We start from the raw sequence: 24946 nt of genomic DNA on the forward strand, positions 1-24946 counted from the left end.
CTCTTTCCCCCGAAGAAAAAAAATAAAAATAAATGAAAAAGAAGCTCTGGAAAACAATTTAATCATTGGAAAAATACATCCGACTTAGGAACATTTAATTTATACATAGTTTCCCAACCTTATCTAAATTGTAATAGGTGGGCCTCTTCGATCATCCAAAGATAAGATTTTGACTCAGGATTTCTGGGTTTTCATCTGTTCTGACAAGAACTTGCAGTGCACACTCAAGGCAGACGTAGGAAAATTGGGTCCTCTTGGCAGCCGAGTTGGTCAACCAGACTGGATCCATGTAATCATGGCCTACCCACCCATGACATTTACTTTCAGCCATGTTGTGTGTACTCTTTGGAACTTGTGTTTCTGGGACCTAATGTACATGTTGGAGAACCATGCTTTCTGCACGTATTACTCCCAATCGTACTCAACCAAGGATGTGCACATCATGTGAGTCTCTGGGATTCCTCCATCTTCCCAGTGTCAGGACCGGCACCAAGAGAATTTGCTCAGCACAGTAAAACAGAAGGTCGAGTAAGGCAACTAGTGCAGACAACTCAGGATTTCTTTTACACTGAGTAGATTAAATCAGCTTTTAAATCAGATTAAATCTTTGTACAGTTTGACCCTTTGTGGCCAAAGCCATTTGACTTTCTCACTTGCCTTCTTATTGGATATCACTAGCTCTGGGTTAGTTAAGAAGAACCTCCCTGAGTGGTGTAGATGGCAGTTTAAAAATCGAACTCTCTCTTTTTCTTGTTTTGGAATTCCAGCCCCACATATTTGTTTGATTTTGCAACATTCTTCTCCCTTCCCTCCATACTCTAAAATGTGTGTCTAACTAATGTTTAAAAGCAAATGAATTATGATTCATTTTGTTTGGAGGTGTTTTTGAGAATTCTTCTAAAGACATCAAAGCCTATCATGGAAGAAAGGTTGGGAGTTCTTATTCCAGAAAGCTGGCAGCTCCACTAGTCCCCCAGATGGTACATCAGAATGAAGCCTCTGTCCCCAGACCTGTTGCTAATAAATTGGTGTGAAGCTAGATGTGTGCTTATTTTGGGGTGACATAGGGGAATAATCTACACATTAAGAGTGTGCACCTGGGGAAAATGGTGAGGGAATCCAAGTTTATCTTGGACCACTGGCTTTCCTCTCCCAAGCCTTTCTCTGTCCCACCCCTCCCACAGAAAGCTGTGTACCCAACACATAACCACTTAATTCTAACTAGAGTGTGAAGGTATGGCCTGAAACACTCGTACTCACCCACCTCATGCAGCTCTGGTATCGCAAGGGGATTGTGAAGGAATAAAAAGAGCTTTACGCAAGACTAAATCAACTATACTTCAGTAAAAAAATTTAAACATTAAAAAAAATAAAAGTTAAAGAAAAAAGAGTTTTAAATCGAGTCCTGGCTTCAGACCTCAATCCCAACCCTCACCAGCTATGTGACCTTAGCTACTATCCTTTAATTACACCAGCTTTTAATTTCCCTTGAGAATTCTCAAAGGCATGCAGAGAATAATGTGTATTTCATAGATTTGCTAAAAGGATTAAGTAGAAGCACTATATATGTGGAAGTTATTATCCTGAAGCCTCTTATTACTGTTTTTTTATTTTCTCTGTGCAGGTTTCTAGGAAAGAACAAAGGGCCAAAAATGCCATGTGGATTGACTGTGGAATCCATGCCAGAGAGTGGATCTCTCCTGCTTTCTGCTTGTGGTTCATAGCCTCTGTAAGTATTCACATTCTCTTAAGCCAGAGTTTCCCAATATGTGGCCTAGGACTACTTGCATCAGAATCAACTGGCCTGTTTATTAGATGCATTTTCCCAGGTCACATCCTAGAATTCGTGACTTAAAATGTCTGGAGGTGAGACTTGGGTATCTACAATCTTCACAATCTTCTCAGGTGACTTTTATGCATATTAAGTTTGAGAACCAAGACTTTAAGCATTTAAATTACACTAAAGATTGTCTGTCTTATCCTTTCTACATTTCTGGCTGGTGCTAAACACTGGAACATAATTAAGAAATAGTATGCGGGCTTCCCTGGTGGCGCAGTGGTTGAGAGTCCGCCTGCTGATGCAGGGGACACGGGTTCGTGCCCCGGTCCGGGAGGATCCCACATGCTGCGAAGCGGCTGGGCCCGTGAGCCATGGCCGCTGAGCCTGCACGTCCGGAGCCTGTGCGCCGCAGCGGGAGAGACCACAACAGTGAGAAGCCCGCGTACCGCAAAAAAAAAAAAAAAGAAATAGTATGCCATTGTGGTATGTTTCCTAAGTAAAAGAAAGAACTGAAGCAATTATCGGAATTGAGTCCCAGTGAATTTTTTTCTTTTGATTTGAATTATGCAGATATATTTTGCCATATTCTGCCCTTAGAAATTGAACATAAAGCAACATTACAGAGCAGATCGTATTATCCCGTATATCATAATAGGGGATTTTGTCCCCGAAGGCGGCCTCGGCATCAAAAAATCCATATATGAGACAAAGAGTACACCATAAAAGTAAAAATTATAATGACTGTAAACCTCTATAATAAATGAAAACCGTTCAGAAAATTTTTGCAAATCATATATATGATCAGGGACTCATATCCAAAATATATAAATAACTTTTACAAATAAACAGTAAGAAGACAAATAAAAGACAATTTTGAATGGGCAAAATATCTGAAAGGACAGTCCTCCAAAGAAGATATACAAATAGCCAATAATCATTATGAAAAGGTGCTCAACATCATTAGTCATTAGGGAAATATGAATCAAAACCACAATGAGATACCACTTCATACCCACCAGGATGGCTAAAATTTTAAAAAGACAAATAGTAGCAAATAATGGTAAGAGTGTGGAAAAATTGGAACTCTCATCCATTGCTGTTGGGATCACAAAATGGTGCAGACACTTTAGAAAACAGTTTGGCAGTTCCTCAAAAGTTTAGGCATAGAGTTACCATTTGACCCTGCAATTCCACTCCTAGGTGTATAGCCAAGAGACTTGAACACGTATGTTTACAAATGTTCAAAGCAACATTATTCATAAGTCAAAAAGTGGAAACAATCCAAACGTCCATCAACTTATGAGTGGATAAATAAAATGCGGTATATCCTTACAATGGAATACCATTCAGCAATGAAAAGGAATGAAGTCCTGATTCAACGTGGATGCATATTGAAAACGTTATGCTAAGTGATAGAAGCCAGACACAAAAGGCCATATATTTTATTATTCCACTTACATGAAATGTCCAGAACGGGCAGATCCACAGAGACAGAAAGTTGATTAGTGGTTGCCAGGCTGGGGGAAAAGGAGAAAGGAGAAGGGTGGTAATTCCTAATGGCTAAGGGGTTTTTGGGTTTTGGTGTTGGTGGGCGGGGTGATAAAAATATTCTACAATCAGATAGTGGGGATGGTTGCATAACTCTGTGATATAAAATCCACTGAATTGTGCACTTAAAAATGGTGAATTTTCTGGCATGTGAATTATATCTCAATAAAGCTGTTAAAAGCTAGGCACCCCTTCCTCTGGGATTTCAGCTGCAACCACACACATGAAGGTAGGGCTTGACACACAGAGTATAGGCTATATTTCAGCCCTCACTCACCCATTCTGTTTGGAGCCCTGCTTATGAGACAAGAAATTCTCAGACTAACATTGATCATCTCTCAGAGACTAACTTTTTGCTGAAAGACTCCCATCCAACCATTGCTAAAGTAGGAAAGAAATAAAGAGAGTGAAAAGGACCAAAAGAAACAACCATAGCACATCTATTAAAATTTCAGCAAACATTATAGAAATAAAAATAATAAATGCTTTATTATTTGAAAGAAAATAAGATCTCCTAATCTCCTTTTTCTGATAATGAATGTCACGTTATTACTGAAAAATGACTCTAACATAAATTTACAAATTTGTAGCATAAAAATGTATTTAACTAGTTGCTCAACTATTTAAAAGATTGCCTCTTTCATTCTATAAAATTACTTCCTTTTCATTAAGTTTCTGTTTCTGACCTATAGTAGATTAAAAAGTAACTTGTACTTTTGCTTTCCTTTCTCCCATATTTAATAAGTGGTTATCTATGGCTAATAATTTAAATTTGACTATTACGGTTGTTCTAGGAAAATATGGATATAATAGTTTAAATATTTAAAGAAAAGATGGTAAAGTTTTAGCTATAGCAAAGGTAAGATTTAAAAGACATTTTTCTTGGATATTAGCCCTTTATTGGTCCTATCATCTGCAAATATTTTCTCACATTCAGTAGGTTGTCTTCTAGTTTTGTTGATGGTTTCCTTTTTTTCTTTTTTTTTTTGTGAACCAGTATATTGTACACCTGTAACTTATATAAAATTGTATAGCAACTATACCTCAATTTTTAAAAAAGACATTTTCTTTTTATCAACAGTGAAAAAATACTTAACAAAGTCTTTTGAGTAAAGTTTAAGTCAACAACTAATTGTGAACTAATCCACAAATTAAAATGTAACAATGTTGCCACGGATGAAGAATTTATACCAAAGCTTAGTCCTAGATGAAATGATCTAACTGGCTGAAATTTGTCTTTGTGCTTCTGCTACGTCTATATTTGGTCATTTTGGAGTGAACTTCTCAGTCGTTGGAATGTGGATGTCCTTGGATCATGTTAAAATATGTGACCCTAAGCCGGGTATGAGTCTAAAGCACAGAAGAGCAGTGTCAGATGATATCTGTTACGAAACTTATAGCCAGTACCTAGGAAAAGCTACCACTGGCTTTAAAGCCAAATGATCTGATGCTTGGGAAACAAACTCGATTCTAGCAAAAAGTTAGCTCACAACTTATAAGGACAATGCAGAAAATATTATCTAGACATGTGTGGGAATAAGACAAGGTTAGTCTAAGCTTTGATTGAGATGGCTTATTGTGAAAAGGGTGGAAATATAGCTTTTTGTTTCCTTAAATCTTTGTAGTGGGCTTTAGGCTTTAATAAAGAATTCTTTTTGTTTCTTGAAGGAAGTTTTAGAAAATAGATGGTTGAATTTTCTGCCTCCATAAATAGGAAGACCAATTGTCCCATGTCCAGGGCATTTACCACCACTTAGCAACATAGTACCCTAAGTTCAGACTTTTCAAGGAATTAATACTCTTCCTGAAAGCTGAATCTGCAAATCTAAACATCTCAAAAAATTTTTAAATTAAAAAAATAGACTAAGTTTAGTGGATGTTAACTAGATGGATATTAACTAGACTTATTGTGGTGATCACTTCACTATATAGGCAAATTTTGAATCATTACATTATACACCTTAAATTAATACAGTTGACCCTTGAACAATGCAGGGGTGAGGGGTGCCAACCCTCCCTACACTTGAAAATCCATGTATAACTTTACAGTCAGCCCTCCATATCCACAGTTCTGCATCTGTGGATTCAATGAGCTGCAGATCATGTAGTACTAAAAAACTCTGAAAAAAATCTGCATACAAGTGGACCCACACAGTTCAAACCTGTGTTGTTCAAGGATTATATGTCAATTATATCTCAGTTAAAGAAGAAGACACAGACTACGTTTAGAAGGACATAAAAGATATATCATCAAATATGCTTGGTTTAATTTGTAGGTAACTCGTTTCCATGGGCAAGGAAATCTACCTACCAGTCTTCTGAGGCATATGGATTTCTATGTCATGCCGGTGGTTAACGTGGATGGTTATGACTACACATGGAAAAAGGTAGGTGAAGGTAAAGAAAACAAAACAGGGGATACAGGATACATAGGCTGAATTATTTATAGAATCCTGGACCCTGGAATAATGGTTTTATTATGAAATTTGTTTTTAAATTCATTATGGAAAAGTTCAAACATATATGAGTGGGAATAATTGTATGGTAAACTCCTATGTACCCATCACACAGCCAATCAACTCTTTTTAGCCAATCTTTTTTCATCTATATCCCCAACTCCCTTCTATCTTACCCATATTATTTTGAAGCAAATCTCAGATACCATATCATTTCATCAATAAATATTTCAGTAGGCCTCTCTAAAAGAGGACTTAAAAAAATAATGGTACAATTATGCCTAAAAATGAACAATAATTATTTACTAGCATAAGATTTCCAAGCAGTGGTTAAATTTCCAATTGTGTCATAACTTTTTAAAAAGTTTATTTCTTTGGTTCAGGATCCAAAGAGGCTAATATATTGTGATTGGTTTATAGTTTTTATTTTTATTTTAATCTGTAGATTCTCTCTCCATCTCTCATTTTCTCTATTTCCTTGCAATTTTTTCATTGAAGAAAAGAGCTTCCTGTTGTCTGGATTTGCTAATTGCTTTGCCATGTTCCTTTGTCCTCTGTATTTTCTAAAACTTGATATTTGGATTCTAGAAGCTTTATAAGATTCAGGTTTGACGTTTTTTGGCAAGATTACTTCATTGTGATAGTGTGTTCTCCCAACAGGAGGTGCACAATGTCTGGCTGTATCTCTTTTTGTGATGTTAGCTACCTTGATGCGCAGTACCTACATCCATTCATTCTTACTAGGAATCGTTTGAATGGTATTTTGATTGTAAAATCATGAATTGCAAGAATTAGAACAGCATTCTAACCGAACGTGCATTGTAGCAGAATTGCATTCTAACCGATAAGCGAATTTAATCCTAGTACCCTTTAACTCAATCATGAACATAAGTATGAATATCATGGTCCGTCTCATCTATAAGTACAGTCCTTTCTAATTTAATGAGGGGCACATAAAAACACAGTTGAGCATATATGAAAAACCTACTTGAATAGCACATACAAACACTAAGGGGAATGAGAATAATTGCAGTGATTAGACACATAAGGAATTATACAGGAATTATTTTATGTAGAGGGTAATATAAGCAGGAGAGATAGGAATAGTGAAGGAGATTGATGAAAAAGTCATCTCAGGGAAGACGAATACTGTGAGCAAAAGTTTGTCCATAGGAGTGAGCAAACCCTGAACTAAGTAAATGAGAAATACCTAGTATAGTACCTAACACAAAATTGGTGTTCAATAAATGGTCACATTTGTAGGTTGCTATTACAATAAATTTATGCCTTCACTGGAATCACAGTGGAATTCAGCCACCTTTTATTCTTACTCCCCAACTGTCCTTTGTATCTTAACTCTGCCAATTAGTCCCTGAGGTATGAGAACTTGATTTCCTCAGAACAACTGTTGCTACCAGAATCACAGGTCTGGGGTTGGAAGCAGACTTGGAGGCTTGGCAAAAGTGTTGGAGGAATAGGGAAAAGTGTGCCATGTCATCCCAACCCAGAACTTAAACAAAGTCTGTGCAACTGTTTACATGATCAGATTCCCAGATTACCCCAAGAACCCAATGGAGTATTTGCTTTACGTTTAGAAACCAGACTTGAATCAGTACAAAGGAGCCATCAGGCTAGAGGTGTCTGCACAGCTCCGCCTCCTATATGTTTGTTTTTTTTTTTTTTTTTTTTTTTTTTTCGGTACACAGGCCTCTCCCGCCATGGCTCACGGGCCCAGCCGCTCCGCGGCCCGTGGGATCCTCCTGGACCGGGGCACGAACCCGTGTCCCCTGCATCGGCAGGCGGACTCTCAACCACTGCGCCACCAGGGAAGCCCCTCCTATAGGTTTTAAGTGAGTGTTGAATTCAATCTAAAGAGAGCATTGAAATTCATGACTCAACAATCTTGTATTATAATCATCAAGCTTGCTAAAAGACTTGATCTTAATTATTCCCACCACAAAAAAGAGATGATAATTTATGTGACATGATAGAGGTGCTATCCCAAAAATGGCAATCATATCACAATATGTAAATGTATCAGATCAACATGCTGAACACCTTAAATTTGTGCAATGTTATATGTCAAATACATATCAATTAAAAAAAAAACTCATGACTCATAGTTTTAATTTGAGTTGAAACACCAAGTTATTTTACTTTTCGCAGAAGGAACTTAAAATGACAATGCATAAAATTAAAGGAAACAAGGCCAAGTAAGAAGGCCAGTAAGCAGCCTAGCAAAACCAAATGAAATGTTTTTTTTGTAGAGGCCAAAGCTCATGAAATATCACCATTTCAGTTGATTCAAGTTTGTGTGAACCCAGCTGAGACCTGGATAGAACAGGGGCTATGCAAGAAGCACTGTGAAGACAGTGACAGGTTAAAGAGATGGGGTTGAAGGAGACAAACACAACACTGTCCACTTCGGCTTCAAAAGTCGTGTCTTTCCTGAACTGCAAACATGGCTGCCCTGGTTACCTGTGTTTTGTTTATTTAGAATCGAATGTGGAGAAAGAACCGTTCTTTTCATGAAAACAATTCTTGCATCGGAACAGACCTGAACAGGAACTTTGCCTCCAAACACTGGTGTGGTAGGTTGTTTGCTTTATTTCTAACAAATGTCTCTTCATTTAGAAGGTGGTATTCCTAAAAGCCCATTAATTCAAACTGATTAGAGGGGAGGCCTATCTGAATCAGAAGATAATTTAAATAAGAAACTTTTTGGTTAAACGTAGTGCTATGAAGTTTGACTCAGATCAGCAAAACACCCTTACCCTGTTCCTCTCTGCCATATCCATACCTTTAAAAGAAGGAAGTTGGATTCGTTCTTTAAGGTCCCTTCTAGCTTCAAAATTCTAAAATTCTATTTCTCTGAAATCATAAGGAAGTGACCACTAAATTTCCTACTTTCATCAACAAATAACATTCATTATGAGGATATCAAAGGCTAGGGTTGGGTGGGTACCTCTTATTTTCAATTGCTTTGGAAAATATTGACTTCTATAGTGCTGCAAAACATTTTGTGGGGTTGTTTTCCCTTTGGCTTGTGGGATCTTCGTTCCCCAACCAGGGATTGAACCCATGCCCCCTGCAGTGGAAGTGTGGAGTCCTAACCAATGGACCATCCTGGAATTCCCAGAACATTTTGTTTTGTATTCACTATTCACTTTCTTAAGTTCTTTCTTTCATGAATATTGTAAAGAGAAACTTGTGTCCAGCACTGTGGGAGCTCCTTGTTCCTTGATTCCAATGAGTTAAGACACTCAGTGAACACTGATTTAGGCATTTGGGGATATTGTCCGCTCTCAGGGAGCTAGGTGTTAGTTCACCACCCCCTCACTATGTTTCATAGTTACTACATTTAAGAAACGACTACAAAGCAACACTAAACTTAACGACTGAGCTGGAATCACCCATATTTTTGGAGGTGGGAGCATGTGACGACAAGGGAGCACGGCTATTGAAACCACAGAAACATCCTCTTCCCATTTCCTTTACTGTACACAGTCCTAGGTACATGATCTTCTGTATTTCCTTTTAAAACAAGAAGTGAAAATTCATGATTTTGAACATTTCATCATTATCCCAGAGTAGATATGAAAACTTTTCGGTAGAGTACTTACCTTTTTTCTTCAGTTCCTCCTTCCTCTAAGTCAGAAACCCCATGAGGGCAGGGACGACTATCCATTACCTAGTGCAGTACCTGACACACTGAGGGGTCTCTGAAAGCTACTCAAATGAACATGTGCATGAAATTACTTGTTTTAAGAGAGCTACAGATAAAGTAAGTACACAGAGGAAAGAACAGTTGATCCTGCCTCAGGCTCAAGGGAATCACTTAGTGGTTTCTTCATAAGAGCCGTCGTTAAGATTGTTCAGTAAAAGTGCCCACTGAGCATTCTTTCATGTGTTTCTTGGCAATCTGTATATCTTCTTTGGAGATCATTAATCATTAGAGAAATGCAAATCAAAACTACAATGAGATATCATCTCACACTGGTCAGAATGGCCATCATCAACAAATCTAGAAACAATAAATGCTGGAGAGGGTGTGGAGAAAAGGGAACACTCCTGCACTGTTGGTGGGAATGTAAATTGATACAGCCACTATGGAGAACAGTATGGAGGTTCCTTAAAAAACTAAAAATAGAACTACCATACGACCCAGCAATCCCACTACTGGGCATATACCCTGAGTAAACCATAATTCAAAAAGAGTCATGTACCAAAATGTTTATTGCAGCTCTATTTACAATAGCCAGGACATGGAAGCAACCTAAGTGTCCATCATCGGATGAATGGATAAAGAAGATGTGGCACATATATACAATATATTGTATATTACTCAGCCACAAAAGGAAACACAATTGAGTTATTTGTAGTGAGGTGGATGGACCTAGAGTCTGTCATACAGAGTGAAGTAAGTCAGAAAGAGAAAAACAAATACAGTATGCTAACACATATATATATGGAATCTAAGAAAAAAAACAAAAAAAAGGTCATGAAGAACCTAGGGGTAAGATGGGAATAAAGACACAGACCTACTAGAGAATGGACTTGAGGATGTGGGGAGGGGGAAGGGTAAGCTGTGACAAAGTGAGAGAGTGGCATGGACATACATACACTACCAAACGTAAAATAGATAGCTAGTGGGAAGCAGCCGCATAGCACAGGGAGGTCAGCTCGGTGCTTTGTGACCACCTAGAGGGGTGGGATAGGGAGGGGGGGAGGGAGGGAGACGCAAGAGGGAAGAGATATGGGAACATATGTATATGTATAACTGATTCACTTTGTTATAAAGCAGAACCTAACACACCATTGTAAAGCAATTATACTCCAATAAAGATGTTAAAAAAAAAAGTGCCCACTGAGGTGTAAAGCCTGCCACAGCAGTGATAATTGGGCAGGGAGCCAGAGAAACAGCAGCTAATATAAAAGACCTCTGAATAAATAGAGCTGACAGTTGCTAAGTGCTGAGCAGTTTATATATTCCATCCCCTGAGTTTCATTATCTACACATCATGGATGAAGAAACCCAGACTTTAAAAGGTTAAGTCCCTTGCTCAAGAGCACAGAGCTAGGAAGTGGCAGAGCTGGGATATAAAGCCAGGCTGACTAACTCCAAGTTTGTTGAAATTCTTCTAAGTCTGACAATCACTCTTCAGTTATAAGTTCCCTTTTGGAACTTCTTTCATCTGCAAGCTCTTTTGCTGCTCTATTTTACTTAATGTTTTTCGTCGTAAAACTAGCATTACCTGGGCTTCCCTGGTGGCACAGTGGTTGAGAGTCCGCCTGCCGATGCAGGGGACGCGGGTTTGTGCCCCGGTCCGGGAAGATCCCACATGCCACGGAGCGGCTGGGCCCGTGAGTCATGGCCGCTGGGCCTGTGCGTCCGGAGCCTGTGCTCCGCAACGGGAGAGGCCACAACAGTGAGAGGCCCGCGTACCACAAAAAATAAAAAATTTTAAAAATTAAAAAAAATAAAAATAAATAAATTAATTAAAGTACTGAAGGAAAAAAAAAAGAGAGAGAGAGAAAGGCAGGCTCTGTAAGGATAATAAGGATCATGGAGTAGCCCATGGAACCCAAGGACTGGGATGCAGGCAGACCTTGGAAACAGACTAGAACTGGGCCTGAGGCACTATAGGGGGCTCAATGGCTCCTTTCTCTTCCCACCTCATCTCTGCAATGCACACTGGCCTTCTCTGTGTCCCAATCCATGTGACAATAATGATGATGATAATGCTGATAAACAAGTTACTAAACACTCCGTATATGCCAGCACTGGGAAAAGCATTTTATAATTTATCCATTTAGTAGATAAGGAAATTGAGGTATAGATAGGTATAGATAGGTTTAAAAAAATCAAGATTGACTTGCCTCCTGGGGCATGCCCAATAATCCTACTCTTTCTCAACCACTCTAGAAGATTGATTGAAATGCAAGTGAGTGATAAACAGATTAAACGTCAAAATAGAAGACTAGAACTTGTTGAGTCTTAACAATTAGCAGTGCCTTACTGGCATTTTAAAAAATAAAACAGAAATATATTTGAAACGAAAATTTCCAACATGTTAAGAGTTGATGGTGCCAGATGCCCATCTTGTGCCACAAGTGTTTTTTAAAATGTAAAATTCCCATTGAGTGGAAAGAATTTGTCTTGCTTGGGTGCTTTGGGAAGCCAGAGAGCATATGGGTATTCAGATTTCCTGCTGGGCCACAAAAGTTCTGTTGATATTACATAGAATGGGGATTCCAAACAGGCCTTATAATGGAAGTCTAAAAGTAGTGTCCAATTTAAGGCCTCATATTTCATTACTGTTATTCATTCCTATAAAGGACTAATTTAGATTACATCAACTTTTGACTTATAGGTTAAAAAAAATTACCCAAGCCATATAGCTATTAAATGGCAAAGACAAGATTGAAATCAAGTGATGGGGTGATTAACAATATGATAGATAGCCTCTTATTGTAAAGAATGGTTATCACCAATGGTGCCCAGTTTGAGTCTCCTAAAATAAGAGTATTTACTTCACAGGTTTGCCGTAAAGATTAAATGAAATATCGCCTGTAAGTCTTAGCAGAGTTCCTGACAGATAGCTTGTGTTCTTTGGATGTCAGCTGGTGATGTTATTGCTGTTATCTTATTTGTTTTCAAGAGAGTAGCTTGACTGAAACTAGAATCTGCATCTTGATTTCAAGTTATCAGTGGAGGGATTCCGAATGGCAAAAGACAAGTGAGGGACCCAAATTGGGGCTAATAAACGGTTTCCAGGAGGGAAGAATCTTTCTGGGTCAGAGGTGGCTCCCTGGGGCTCTACCGCTGTGAATTAGGTACAGAGGAGAGAAGTGATGGGAGTCAGGCTACCATCCAAAGTGATGTGTTGTATAATTTCTCAAAGAATGAACACATATCAGTCTAGCACCAAATATCACCATTCCGTTTTACTTAGTAAACCACTTTAGCAAGTTAAAAGTAGCAGGCAGACTTACATATTCTGAGTTCTCAAATGAGACTTTTATGGGCTGTATTAATTAGTGATTTTTAAGCTACACATATCAGAAAAACCAAACTTACAATGATGAAAGAAAATGGGGTTTATTTTTCTCTTGTAACCACAAGTTTGGAGGCAGAGCTGGCACTTCTGAGACTCTCTTAGCCACTTTCTCAGGGCTGCAAATGGCTGCCCTCAGGCAGCAACTGTTGGATGGCTTGCTATGAGGGCATGTAAATATTTGAATTCAAAATAAACATAAACAACATTTAGGGGACATTAGAAATATGTTCTTTACAGAGCTCGAGTGAATCCATTTATCTAAAAATGTTACACCCTATATATTAGGAGAATACATGGTCAGGGAGATCACAGATTACAATAGGTTGCGTATCTACTTATGATTCCACTCCATCAATTTCACTACAGAGGAAGGTGCCTCGAGTTTCTCGTGCTCGGAAACCTACTGTGGACTCTACCCTGAGTCGGAACCAGAAGTGAAGGCAGTGGCTGATTTCTTGAGAAGAAATATCAACCACATTAAAGCTTATGTCAGCATGCATTCATACTCCCAGAAGATAGTGTTTCCATATTCTTATAGCAGAAGCAAAAGCAAAGACCACGAGGAACTAGTAAGTGCTGCTCAATTAATTTTCTCACTAGCATTTCAGAAGTTAAATAATACGGAGTTCAAGAATCAAAAACTGTGGGGAAAAATGTTCTGTAGAGGACAAAGGGGGATAGATGCTTTATATCTTGATCTAACATTTCTGAGAGTCACCCTAGGTCAGGGTTCATTGAGAGATTGTAAAGGACTGAGCCTTATTTTGAGGACATGAACTTCCGTCTAGCAGAGGGGCTCTCTAGGAAAATGTCAGACTAGCTCTTGGAACCTCAGGAGGGAACCAGTCTACCTTTACCTAATCTACTTATGAAGCCATATGAACAAGGACAAGGACAAGGCTTTCTGGAATTATTGGTCTGTTTGTAGGTGCTAGCTTTCTACATCAGCCCGCCACAGATCAAGTCTTAGCACAATACTTATCGATTTGATACTAGCATTGGGAATTGTTTATACACGGACCTTCCTAACTTGCAGGGGTTTGGTCCTATTAAAAGCAACTCCAATTTCAGCACTGAGGCAAGACCTCCCTCCTTTTGTGGAATGCAGTGGATGATACAGTGAGTTCAAAGAGGACTCGCAGTTGGCTACCCCCTCATCACTTTTTGGTCCCAGATATTCTATGCTTGGGTTAATGGCAAAGGATGCAAGGGTTCTGGATGGATTGTGGCTAGGTTTGGACAAATCCTCATCCCAGATGCTCTCTAGACAATGGAAGTGCTATGGCAACAGTCCACTTCTTGCCCAAGGTCTGATCTTTATGTAGTGGTTTGTTTCTTATTGACTTGTTTTGGTCTGGTTCTCTTAACAGAATAAACTGTAGCCACATTAGGGGCTAGCAATTCCTGATGACAAATATAAAGCTATTTGCAGTTGCTAAGAATAACTCATTTAGAACAGAAACATCCTTGATACTTATGATTCCTTTTTCCTCTCAAGGGAAAACTTTTAAGGAAAGCTCCTTTATTGGTGTTATCTTTGAAGAAGTGAGAGGATATTCATCATGATCTGGAAATAGACTTAGTGTGATTTTGAATTATTTTTGGATTACTATCGTCACAAGTGTTTGTTGAGAGTTATTGTGTGTAAAATACTGTGTTGATGGACATTGAAAGAAGCATCAGGTAGGACCCTGCCCTTTAAGAGAATATGATATGGTTAGGGAGCTCAGCCATTAGCAATTGTTACAGATAGCTGTACTCTAAGGTATAGTAACTACTAAGTAAGTGACACAGATGGTACAACTCACTTCTGACTGGGATAGCTAGGAGTGGCCTCATTAATTCATTCAGAAGGAAACAGATAAGTGAGGGGGATAAAGTCCCTGTCCCGAGGGCTTATAATCTATTAAGGTGTGACATACTGTAAAGAAAAAGGAATGATAAAGTGCCAGTGAAGTGAAGGAACAGGCACAATTTCAGCCAGATAGGACTTCTGTAAGTGGACCCGGAGGGGAAGACTTTCTAAGCTGAGGCCAAGGTTCTCCCCACAGGAAGTATGTCCAGGGGAATGTAGGGGCAAAAAAAGGAAGTTGATCCCTCAGAAAGTAGATGAGGTCAGCCTGTGAAGGAGAGGTCACCTAGTCTGAATGTCAGAATAAATTTACATTTTATTCTGTAGATCGGGGGTTCCATTAAAACTTTTGTTTTGAGCAGAGGAATGGCACAACATCATATACACTGATATTCCTCAGGTCCTTCAGGGGAGGGACAGTGAATACCATGATGCTAGTGCCAATTTCAGAAAAGATCTGCATAAGCTAGAAACAAAATTAGTGCAACAGGGGACTTTGTTACTATCCTGCAGCACACCAGGGATATAAACTTTTTTATTTGATGAGTCTTTGGGAGGTATTAGACATTTTACACGAAAAGGAAATAGAGTTTGTGAGAAGAATGAGGAGGGAATCATACATTGCTGACATACGTGTATTGTTTAGAGAAGCTGGGTTTAAAGTTTGGTGACAATTTTGTCTAGTTGTTTGCCTTTGAAATATAGTTAGACTTTGTTTTACAGTATAATTTTGTTACATATACTTTGTTTTACAAAATAAATGAATTCCTAAAAAAGGCATATGAGAATTATTTTTTCTTCAGCTTAAATAAAATTTCAATATATTGGAAGAGTCTGTGTCTACAGCCACCCAACTGTGATTTCCGTAAAGAGAAAACCATTTTTAAAAGTTAATTTATTCTTTTCAATTTATCTCTTGGATAAATGCAGATTTTTGCATATATACAATTCTCCCCACACCCCGGCTCTACTGAGATATAATTAATTGACTTATAACATTGTGTAAGTACAAGGTGTACAATGTGACGATTTGATACACATATATATTGTGAAATGATTACCACAATAAAGTTAATTAACACGTTCGTCACCTCACATAATTAGTTTCTTCCTTTGTGGCGAGAACACTTAAAATCTACTCTCTTAGCAACTTTCCAGTATATAATACAGTATTGTTAACTATAGTCACCAGGCTGTATTTCAGATCCTCAGAACTTACTCATCTTGTAACTGGAAGTTTGTATCCTTTGACCAGCATCTCCACATTCTCCTCCCTCCACCACCCCCAGCCCCTGGCAACAACCATTCTGCTCTCTATTTCTTCATATATACAGTTTGATTGAATAAATATATGATTGGGTTTTTGGTTTTTTTTTAAAGAAACTTCTACCTGTCTTGTTTTAAAGCTGTACATCAACTGAAATTCCATATCTTATTGATTTCAGTCTCTAGTGGCCAGTGAAGCGGTCCATGCTATTGAGAATACTAATAAAAATACCAGATATACACACGGCAGTGGTTCAGAAAGTTTATGTAAGTATTTCTTCTTAAGATCTTAGGGGACTGTGAGGTACTAAAGAAATTTGTGTTTGGTTTTTCTGTGTGGATTTAATTTTTCTAAGTGGAATCTTTAAACATGGTCCCATGTAAAACAACTGGATTATAACAGTTAGAATTGGAAGCATGATAGCTATGACAGTACTGAACAAGGCTATATTAATACATAAATATACTAAAAAGAAACCAAAATGATACTTAAGAAAGTATGCTCAGTGCTATAGAGTAGGGATTATAGAATTGGTATCACACTAGTTGAGTGAAACAGAAAAAGTCATAAAGGGTCAAAAGAATGTTTAAGATGCCCAGGGCCACCACGTAAGGTTGTGCAGGTTGAACACTGTACAAATCTAGGAATACCATTTACATTAGATGCTTTTTTAGTGGCAACTTGTGTCCAAGAGTATAGCTCATGGCACACTACAGTTGAATGTCCTTTGTTTGTATCACCCTGATGGGAACATGTGTGTGGCAAGCTCTTAACAAATATTTTAAATTAATTTCTGCTGGGAGATATTTGTTGAGGGACTCCTTTGTATCCACAGTGGGATAACAGACAATTTTGCTCTTTTTGAAACTGGAGGGGGAGATGGGAGAAAAGAAACAGAAAATAAGCATGTAACAAGTTGTCAGCAAACTATAACCCATAGGCCAAATCCAGCCCACTGCTTGGTTTTGGATAGCCTGTAAGCTAAGAATGGTTTTTCCATTTCTTAAATGGTTGAAGAAAACCAAAAGAAGAATAAGATTTTGTGACATGTGAAAATTACGTAAAATTCAAATTTCAGTGTCCACAAATAAAGCTTTATCCAAACACAGCCACACTCATTCATTTTCATATTGTCTATATAGCTTTCAGGACAGTGGAATTGAGTAGTTCTAACATAGACTATGTGGCCCTCAAAGCCTAAAATATTAATTATCTGGTCCTTTACAGATAAAGTTCGCTAATCTCCGATGTAAACAATTAAATAGTAAAATATAGTGTAATCCCATTGATAAGTGAACAACATAATATAAGTGTATAGGTTTGAAAATGACTGCCTGAGAGAGAGGCAGCTTAGCTCAGGTGGCCTGGAAAGGTCTTCCTCCGTAGGTGACACGTCTGGGAGACCTACCCAGTAAGTGGCTGCCAAACAAAGGTGTGGGAAAAAACCAGGGAGAGGAAATGGCATGTGAAAAGGCTTTGAAATAATATGTGCCAAGTCCCAGAGTTTCCTTTAACAGGTATGATTTATAGGGGGATAAAAACACATTCATATTAATAATCACATCCATATTATTTTCAATAAATTACTTGAGCATCAAAGGCTCTATTAGTAGAAAGTCCAGAATCTTCCTCTTCCTCCTCAATCATCCCAAATTATCTCAGGACAAACTGAGGCCAGATTGGTCCACGTGGTATCTCTGTCTCTTGCTGTCACTGGTCTATCTCTGCCTTTGCCGACCCAGCTCCTTGCTCTGGGTCACAACTTCCTTTCATAATTCAGAGCTTTCTTGATTCCCATCCTCTCTCTCCTGTTGTTCCCCAAAGCATGACCATAGTGCCTCAGGGCTGGAGACGATTCTAGAGCAACTTCCTGTTTTGATGAAATCATTCCATCTCCAGGCATGCATTCATTCAATACAAATGTGTGTGTGTGTGTGTGTGTGTGTGTGTGTGTGTGTGCGCACGCACGTGTACGTAAATATAAAAAAATTTCTGGAAGAATAAATGCCAAATATTAATAATAGCTATCAGAAATATCTGCTGAATGAATAGCAACTAATCCACTGTTGATGGATATTTTTCAGTACTTCAGTATAAACAGTCCTTCAGTAAACACCTTTGTCATTAATTCAAGTATAGGTATTGGAAGGAGGAAAAACGATCACTTTCCATATTATATGAGTGTCTACCTGGAAAACACAAAAATATTAGTAACAAAGAGTTGAGTAAGGTGGCTGACTATGAACTAAATATAAACGAATCTATAACTTACTTATATACCAAAAACAATCAGGAAGAAAGTGAAATGGAAAAAAGATCCTACTGCCCCCCCAATATACATGTATACACATGCAGACGTGTACATATAGATACATACATACATATATAGATTCATTGTTAAATGTATATATGTGCGCACACAAATCCATATGATCTCTATGAAAAACCTAGAAAACTTTACTGGTGTACATAAATGAAGACAAATAAAAGGAGAAACCCACTATGTTTTTGAGTGGAAAAGCAATACAAAAAAAAGGGCCAGTCATTCTAAATTAGTTTGTATATTTAATGCAGTCCCAATGAACACTTGAATGACTTTGAACTTCATTTGAAAGAATACATTTGGTAGAAGGGCTTGTAAAATTCTGAAAAATAAGATTAATAAGAGAGAATTTGCTCCAACCAAGTATTAAGACACATTATAAACCTGTCGTAGTTGCAGGGGTTTTTTTGTTTTAATTACACTAATTATAAAGACACAAAGAAGCAATTATGGATAAACAAGAAGGTTCAATGTAAAGGAACTGAGCCTGGAAGTGACATCATTAGAAGGGAATAGTGAGTACAGAAAGACACTCATATATAAGATCTAGTATCTCATAAAGAAGGCATTTCAAACAGTTAAGAATGTTAGACATTGTTCAATTAATAGGGTTGGAAAAACTGGTGAGTTACTTAGAAAAAAATTGTACTTAGATTACTAACATGTCTTTCTCCAAAATAAATTCCAGATACATAAAATATTTTAACATAAAAACACTGCCATAAACCAAGTTGAAGGCTAAATGACCAAATAAGAAAAAAAAATTCTCCACATATTATACAGGGCTAATACCACTAATGCTGCTTTTATAAGTAATCTATAAAATGAATCGAGAAGAAAAATGAGCAAAGACAATTGATAAAAATATAAAGATGGTCAATAAATATACCAAAAAATGTTCAACTCACTGATAATCAAACATAAAGACAATTTGATATTATTTTTCACCCACAAAATTGCCAGAAATGTATAATTCACATGGATGGTATGGGAATGGAGCATGGGCATATTCATACCCTGCTAATGGAGGTATAAATCAGTTCAATTCTTTTGAAGGCTGTTTGGCAATGTGCAGCACAACAGCACAACGTGCAGCTCTCCAAATAAATAATTATTAAAATCAATTACATCCAGCTTTACAGAGCAATGCTATGAGATCATTAAAAATGATAAGGTAGGGCTTCCCTGGTGGTGCAGTGGTCAAGAATCCACCTGCCAATGCAGGGGTTATGGGTTCGAGCCCTGGTGCGGGAAGATCCCACATGCCACGGGACAGCTAAGCCTGTACGCCACAACTACTGAGACCATGTGCCACAACTACTGAAGCCCACGTGCCTAGAGCCCATGCTCTGCAACAAGAGAAGCCACCGCAATGAGAAGCCCACGCACCACAACTAGAGAAAGCCCGCGCGCAGCAACGAAGACCCAGTGCAGCCAAAACTTAAAGAAAAAAAATGATAAGGTAGATTTGAACTCATTAATACATAAAGCTGGCCAGGATAGATCATGTTTAGGAATGTTCCTGAATAGCTTGTATAGAATTATCTTATTTATGTAGGAAAAATATTATGTTAAAGTATGCACTGAAAAAGAAAGCACTAGAATATAAATGGTGACCATCACTCCTTGGTAGGGTTATATGGGTAATTTTTATTTTCTTCCTTAACCTGCTTTCCTTCAATCTCTATTTTCTTCCACAAACTTAGATTATTTAATAATCAGAAAAAAGCAAAGCTATTTTCATTTTTAGGGAAAAAAGATCCCATCTTGTTAGTTAACTTGAAACATCTGTATTTCAAAAAGTAATTTCTTTTTTCTTTTTGTAGATCTAGCTCCTGGAGGTTCGGATGACTGGATCCATGACTTGGGCATCAAATATTCGTTTACAATTGAACTTCGAGATACAGGCAGATACGGATTCTTGCTGCCAGAGAGTTACATCAAACCCACTTGTACAGAAGCTTTCGCTGCTGTCTCTGAAATAGCTTGGCATGTCATCAGGAATGTTTAATGCCCTTGATTTTTTCACTCTGTTCCCATATTTTAATTTACTGATTCCAGCCAAACCAAATCTTTGTACCAGTTTCTTTTTAAGTTTTATCAGTTTTCATAAAAGGTTTTCCCATTCCTTGGTTTTGTCAAAGAACAAAATAAATGCTACCTTAAAATTAAGGCAGACAAGGGTTCACATTTCTTTTTCCTTTTTTTTTTTTTTTTTTTGAGAGGCTAGGTACTGATCTTTTTCTTTGATTCGCGACATTTGACTAGACATCTCAAGCAATTGTAATACCTACTTTCATGCATTGCATTGCATCCTGAACAAGAAAAGGAAAGGCTGTCACAAGTACATTAAAGATTTCTGCTCCAAATTTACAGTAAGTTTCTGCTAACGCCTTTAAAAACACACCCGTGCATTCCGTTTGCTCCACTGTAATAGGCGATGGCCGAGAAAGCAGAGGAGTGTGAAAAACAGGACAAATACCGCCTGTCACTCCAGTTCAGCTGCTCAATAAAAACGTTGAGCGAATGAATGCAGGTATCTTCGACAACAAACGTGGCATTTCTGCATATTCACAACAGCTGTCTATTGTAAGAAATTATGTAATAAAAGGAGAAAACGCTTTCTCTTAAATTCACTGTTAATTGGGAACTTTATCTCTCCCGGGGTCCCGGGTTCTTTTCCAGGGCTGGCTCGTTAGGCACAGGTTTTTTGATTTCGACCGCACGCCTAGGAGGCGACGTTACGCCTAGGGGGCGCGTCCACAAAGGGGCGGTGCATACGCGCTGACGACTAATCTGGCAGCCGGAAGCTGCCTCGGTCTACAGAGGAACAGGGCGAACTCTTGACTTCCGGCGGCATTTTGAGGCGATCCTCCTAGCGGCCTGATAGTGTTTTCCTTGTCTTTTCTTACTCTCCAGTCTCTCTTCGTTCCTTTTTTTCCTACGTCCCAGGCTCGCTTGACCCTGGCGAAGCGGCAGGTGGGTTCCGCTCCCCAGCCATCCCGGAGTCCCTCGGTAGCCGAGGACAGGTTCCCGGGAGCCGCGCGCACCTCCTTCTCGCTGTCGTCTTCCCGGGGCCAGGCGCGGGGACAGAGAGTCGCCTCCCCCGCTCCTTGGAGCGGCGGCGGCGGTGCCACCTCCGGACTGCGCTTGCGAAAGGAGCTCAGCGAGGAGGTAAGTTTGAACTCCGTGAATTGGCCTGGGTACCGGGGGAAAGGCGTTGGGTGGGCCCGGGATGGGGAGGCCCCGCTTGTCCTCCATCCCTGCTTGGGTCACGCCGGAATTTTGAGCTCTCCTTGAGCATTCCACCCTTAACTCTGCAATAGATCCCTGTGCTCCTGACTATTTCTCGCCCTGGTTCTGATTCTGGCGAGTTTGCCTAAGGGGGCAAGTGGATTCAGACTGGAGGCTTTGCTGGGTCACTACCATTTGATGTGAGCCTGGGAACTCTTGCGCGGTATTCGCATTGGTATGAGATGGAAGGGTGCCGGAGTATGGTCTTAGATTGAGAAGCTCCCTCTTTACACATTCCAGACCCGTTAGGGAAAGGTATCTTACTTTTGGTTATATTTGGTCTTGGTTATTTCCCGGCAGTGATTACGACGCAGGTGCTCGGAGTTGAGGAGTGCTACTTTATCTTCACAGTCCCTAGGTAGTTACTTTTGGCAACTATCTGTCAGAAACCCGGAAAGGTGAATGAAAGGAGAGGCTCTGATGTTTGGCATTGTCTGTTTCTAAATAGCTTTAAATAATTTATGTGGCTGGAAAATTATTCGGAGTCGATATCACGTGAATGATATCGGTAGGATCTTGTTTGTGGAGCGTAGTGTCGAGCCATTCGGTTATATTCCGAGGTTTTCAGATAATTCGACCTACTTTGAAAATTATGGGCGTACGCAACCTCTTCAGGTTTTTGATTGTTTTGAAGAAATAATTTAAAAGTTTGGAAAAATCTTCACATCTCAAGTTTTCAAAGTTTTGCCAAAAATACTGTTGCAGTAAATCCAAATGCTTATGCAGTACAATCCATGCGTATGTATGTGGTGCCGGTTATCGGAGTCTGGTTCTGCAGTGTTTGAAATTACTGACCTTAGAACCTAAGCGACAGTGTTTTGGACAGTTTTGTGGACATATCTCTAGATTTTCGAATAATTTAGAATTTAATGAAATATTTCGATTATAACATGACAATTTCAAAAAGAGACTAAGCATGTAGGTGCAGGTATGTAGCAATTTGTGTCTAAAAATAGTTGTATTGTGAAACTAGGACTTCTACTGTGAGAATCTGGGAGGATCTAGTTTTTTCAGGTGCATGCCTCTTACGCGCTTCCTAACTATCGGTGATTCGAAAGGAACATTGCGTATTTTAAGATAAGCAAATTTATCTAATTTTCATATTTATAAATTAAAACTAAAATCCCACAGGTGGCTGCTATTTTACTTTCCGTACAAGTTATCAAACATTTAATAAGTTATCGGTGTTAACTTGTAATATGCACTGACATTTACATATAGAAAGCAGTTGTTTAACATTTATTTATAGAATTGGTTTTCAGTAGATTTTAGTCTTTCCTACCTCCCCCAAACCCCGCTCTGCTTTTCATATAGAGTTGAGTTGGAGCTTTTTCAGCAGATATTTAGTAGCAGTTGAAATGTTAACTGGTGTTGCTATATATAAAGTGTCTTCTATTCTTTTTTTGGTCGTTTTGTATGTTGCAATTCTGTTTACTTCACTTTATAGTAGTTGCCAGCATGGGATATTCTCCCTGCATAGTCTTTTTGACAAAATGTATTTTCTGCACAGTGCTACAATATTGCCTTCCTCATACCTGTGTAGTCAGTTTAGTGCTGACGATTCTGTTCTGAATTCAGTTTGAAATTGTTTTAGTCTATCTACATATAAGCAATTGGCAAGATTGTTCAAGAAAGTTCTTTTTTTCTTAAAATATGTTAAGAAAAAATTCTCACTATGCAACAAGTAAACTTAACTGTTTTTCTTTCAAAACTAAGAAATATAAATATGAAGAGGTCTTATTTTTAATATAACACTTTTAATTTTAGGATGCCAGTGGATATTCAGTCTCCTACCAGTTAGTACCAGTAATTATGTAGCTTTAATTGCTTAGTTATTTCAGTTTCCTAATATTATGGTGCTACTTATCCAGATTAAAGTGTTTTATGCTTTCATTTATGCTACCGGAAGATGAGAACTCAAAAAGATGTAATTGTGGATTGCAGTGAGAATACTAGAACTAATAAGTTTTATTGACAAGATTTTAGTAATCAGGATTCAGAAATAATTTAAAAAGAGGCCCCTGTATTTCTCCCTTCTCAGTCATATTTATAGCATGAAGCTATGAGTACATTGTGATATTTGTAAGTTTCCGGGGGAAGGAGGACATTTCCCATTTATTAAGACTTTTTGTTGTGTCTTAATAGATTTAAACTTTGTGTCCCATTATTTTCATTTTCTTTATGCTGCGCGGCTTGTGGGATCTTAGTTCCTCTGACCAGGGATCGAACCTGGGCCCTTGGCAGTGAGAGCTCAGAGTCCTAACCGCTGAACCGCCAGGGAATTCCCTTCATTTTCTTTTTCAGTTGAAAAAATATTAAAACTTCTGGTATTTATTTACTCTACAAATGGAGAGGAGAAATAGGAGAATAACTCAACAGACTTTTACCACTGTCACTCTGGCTTTGCCAATAATGCCCGTGTTTGGGAAAGACATGATAATGTGAGTGGGAGTGTGATGGTTACTTAAAACTAAAGAATAAATTGAAAACTGAGGGAAAGCCTTCAAAGTCTCTGAGATAGGGAAGACTTTAATATTTACATTTTTTGTTATTGTTTCTAATTTTTCTCATATAGTTTGAAGCATTTACTTCTTATTGAAACGTGTTCAGATATTAATTGAAAAAGTTTTCCTCCTCTCATTCAAATCTACATTTTATTCTTTTGTGGTTTATCTTTCTCTTTGGGCCCAAATTTTTAGAGTGAAAATTCTGATCATCATATTAGATGGTAACATAGTTTTAAATTAATATATATGAGCAAATGTTTTCCTCGTGTACTGTAGGTTATGTGTATATATTTAGAAAAATGGGATTTAAAATATTATATTTTGTATTTGCAGGCATAAGGCATTTTATCTGTGCAAAAATCATAAATGTTTCATAATGATATTTAGATAATTTGTTGACTACTGATAGAAGTTCCTAGATAGATGATCAGAAGAATTTCTGTTTCTGTCAATTAGAAAAGTTCAATTTCTACTTTTTCTTTTATTGCCTCAGGGTTTTTTTTTCTTTCTTCTTTTTTCCTGTCTAGGACCTCCCTGTAACCTAGACCTGGTCCTCAAACTCAGTGTCATTTTAGGCCAAGGTCTGACACTGTTGGACTCTCTAAGAAAAGAGAATACGTCTTTACTTCATTGCTGTTCTTCCCTAAGTTGGAAGACTCAACAGTAGCAGAAGTAAAACTCCTGGGATAATCACTATGTAGGTGAATCTTGTAGTTCTTGATGTCACCTGTAAAAGCTACTTTGTCTCTGTTGGAAGGAACTTTTTTAGTGTCAAGAATACAAGTAAAAGGGGCTTCCCTGGTGGCGCAGTGGTTGAGAGTCCGCCTGCCGATGCAGGGGACACGGGGTCGTCCCCCC

General features: G+C 38.3%; 2 protein-coding genes across 3 annotated transcripts in view; both read left to right on the plus strand.

Moving 5' to 3' along the window:
• Positions 1-20459, plus strand: part of CPB2 (carboxypeptidase B2) — a 40648-nt gene extending 20189 nt beyond the window's left edge. The window contains exons 6-11 of one of the 2 annotated variants that reach the window (XM_007466452.1): positions 1625-1729; positions 5605-5715; positions 8282-8375; positions 13212-13414; positions 16143-16230; positions 20114-20459. In XM_007466452.1, coding sequence (XP_007466514.1) covers positions 1625-1729; positions 5605-5715; positions 8282-8375; positions 13212-13414; positions 16143-16230; positions 20114-20298 — 786 coding nt within the window. In that variant the 3' untranslated portion in view covers positions 20299-20459. The remainder of the gene's footprint in view (positions 1-1624; positions 1730-5604; positions 5716-8281; positions 8376-13211; positions 13415-16142; positions 16231-20113) is intronic. The other variant, XM_007466453.1, reaches the window with a different exon arrangement.
• Positions 20460-21132: 673 nt separating this feature from the next.
• ZC3H13 (zinc finger CCCH-type containing 13) overlaps positions 21133-24946 on the plus strand; it is a 93727-nt gene continuing 89913 nt past the window's right edge. The window contains exon 1 of the mRNA XM_007466472.1: positions 21133-21461. The gene's annotated coding sequence lies outside the window, so the exon portion shown is untranslated. The remainder of the gene's footprint in view (positions 21462-24946) is intronic.

The sequence above is a fragment of the Lipotes vexillifer genome, unplaced genomic scaffold, assembly GCF_000442215.2.
Source record: "Lipotes vexillifer unplaced genomic scaffold, Lipotes_vexillifer_v1.1 scaffold384, whole genome shotgun sequence".
Lineage (NCBI taxonomy): Eukaryota > Metazoa > Chordata > Mammalia > Artiodactyla > Lipotidae > Lipotes > Lipotes vexillifer.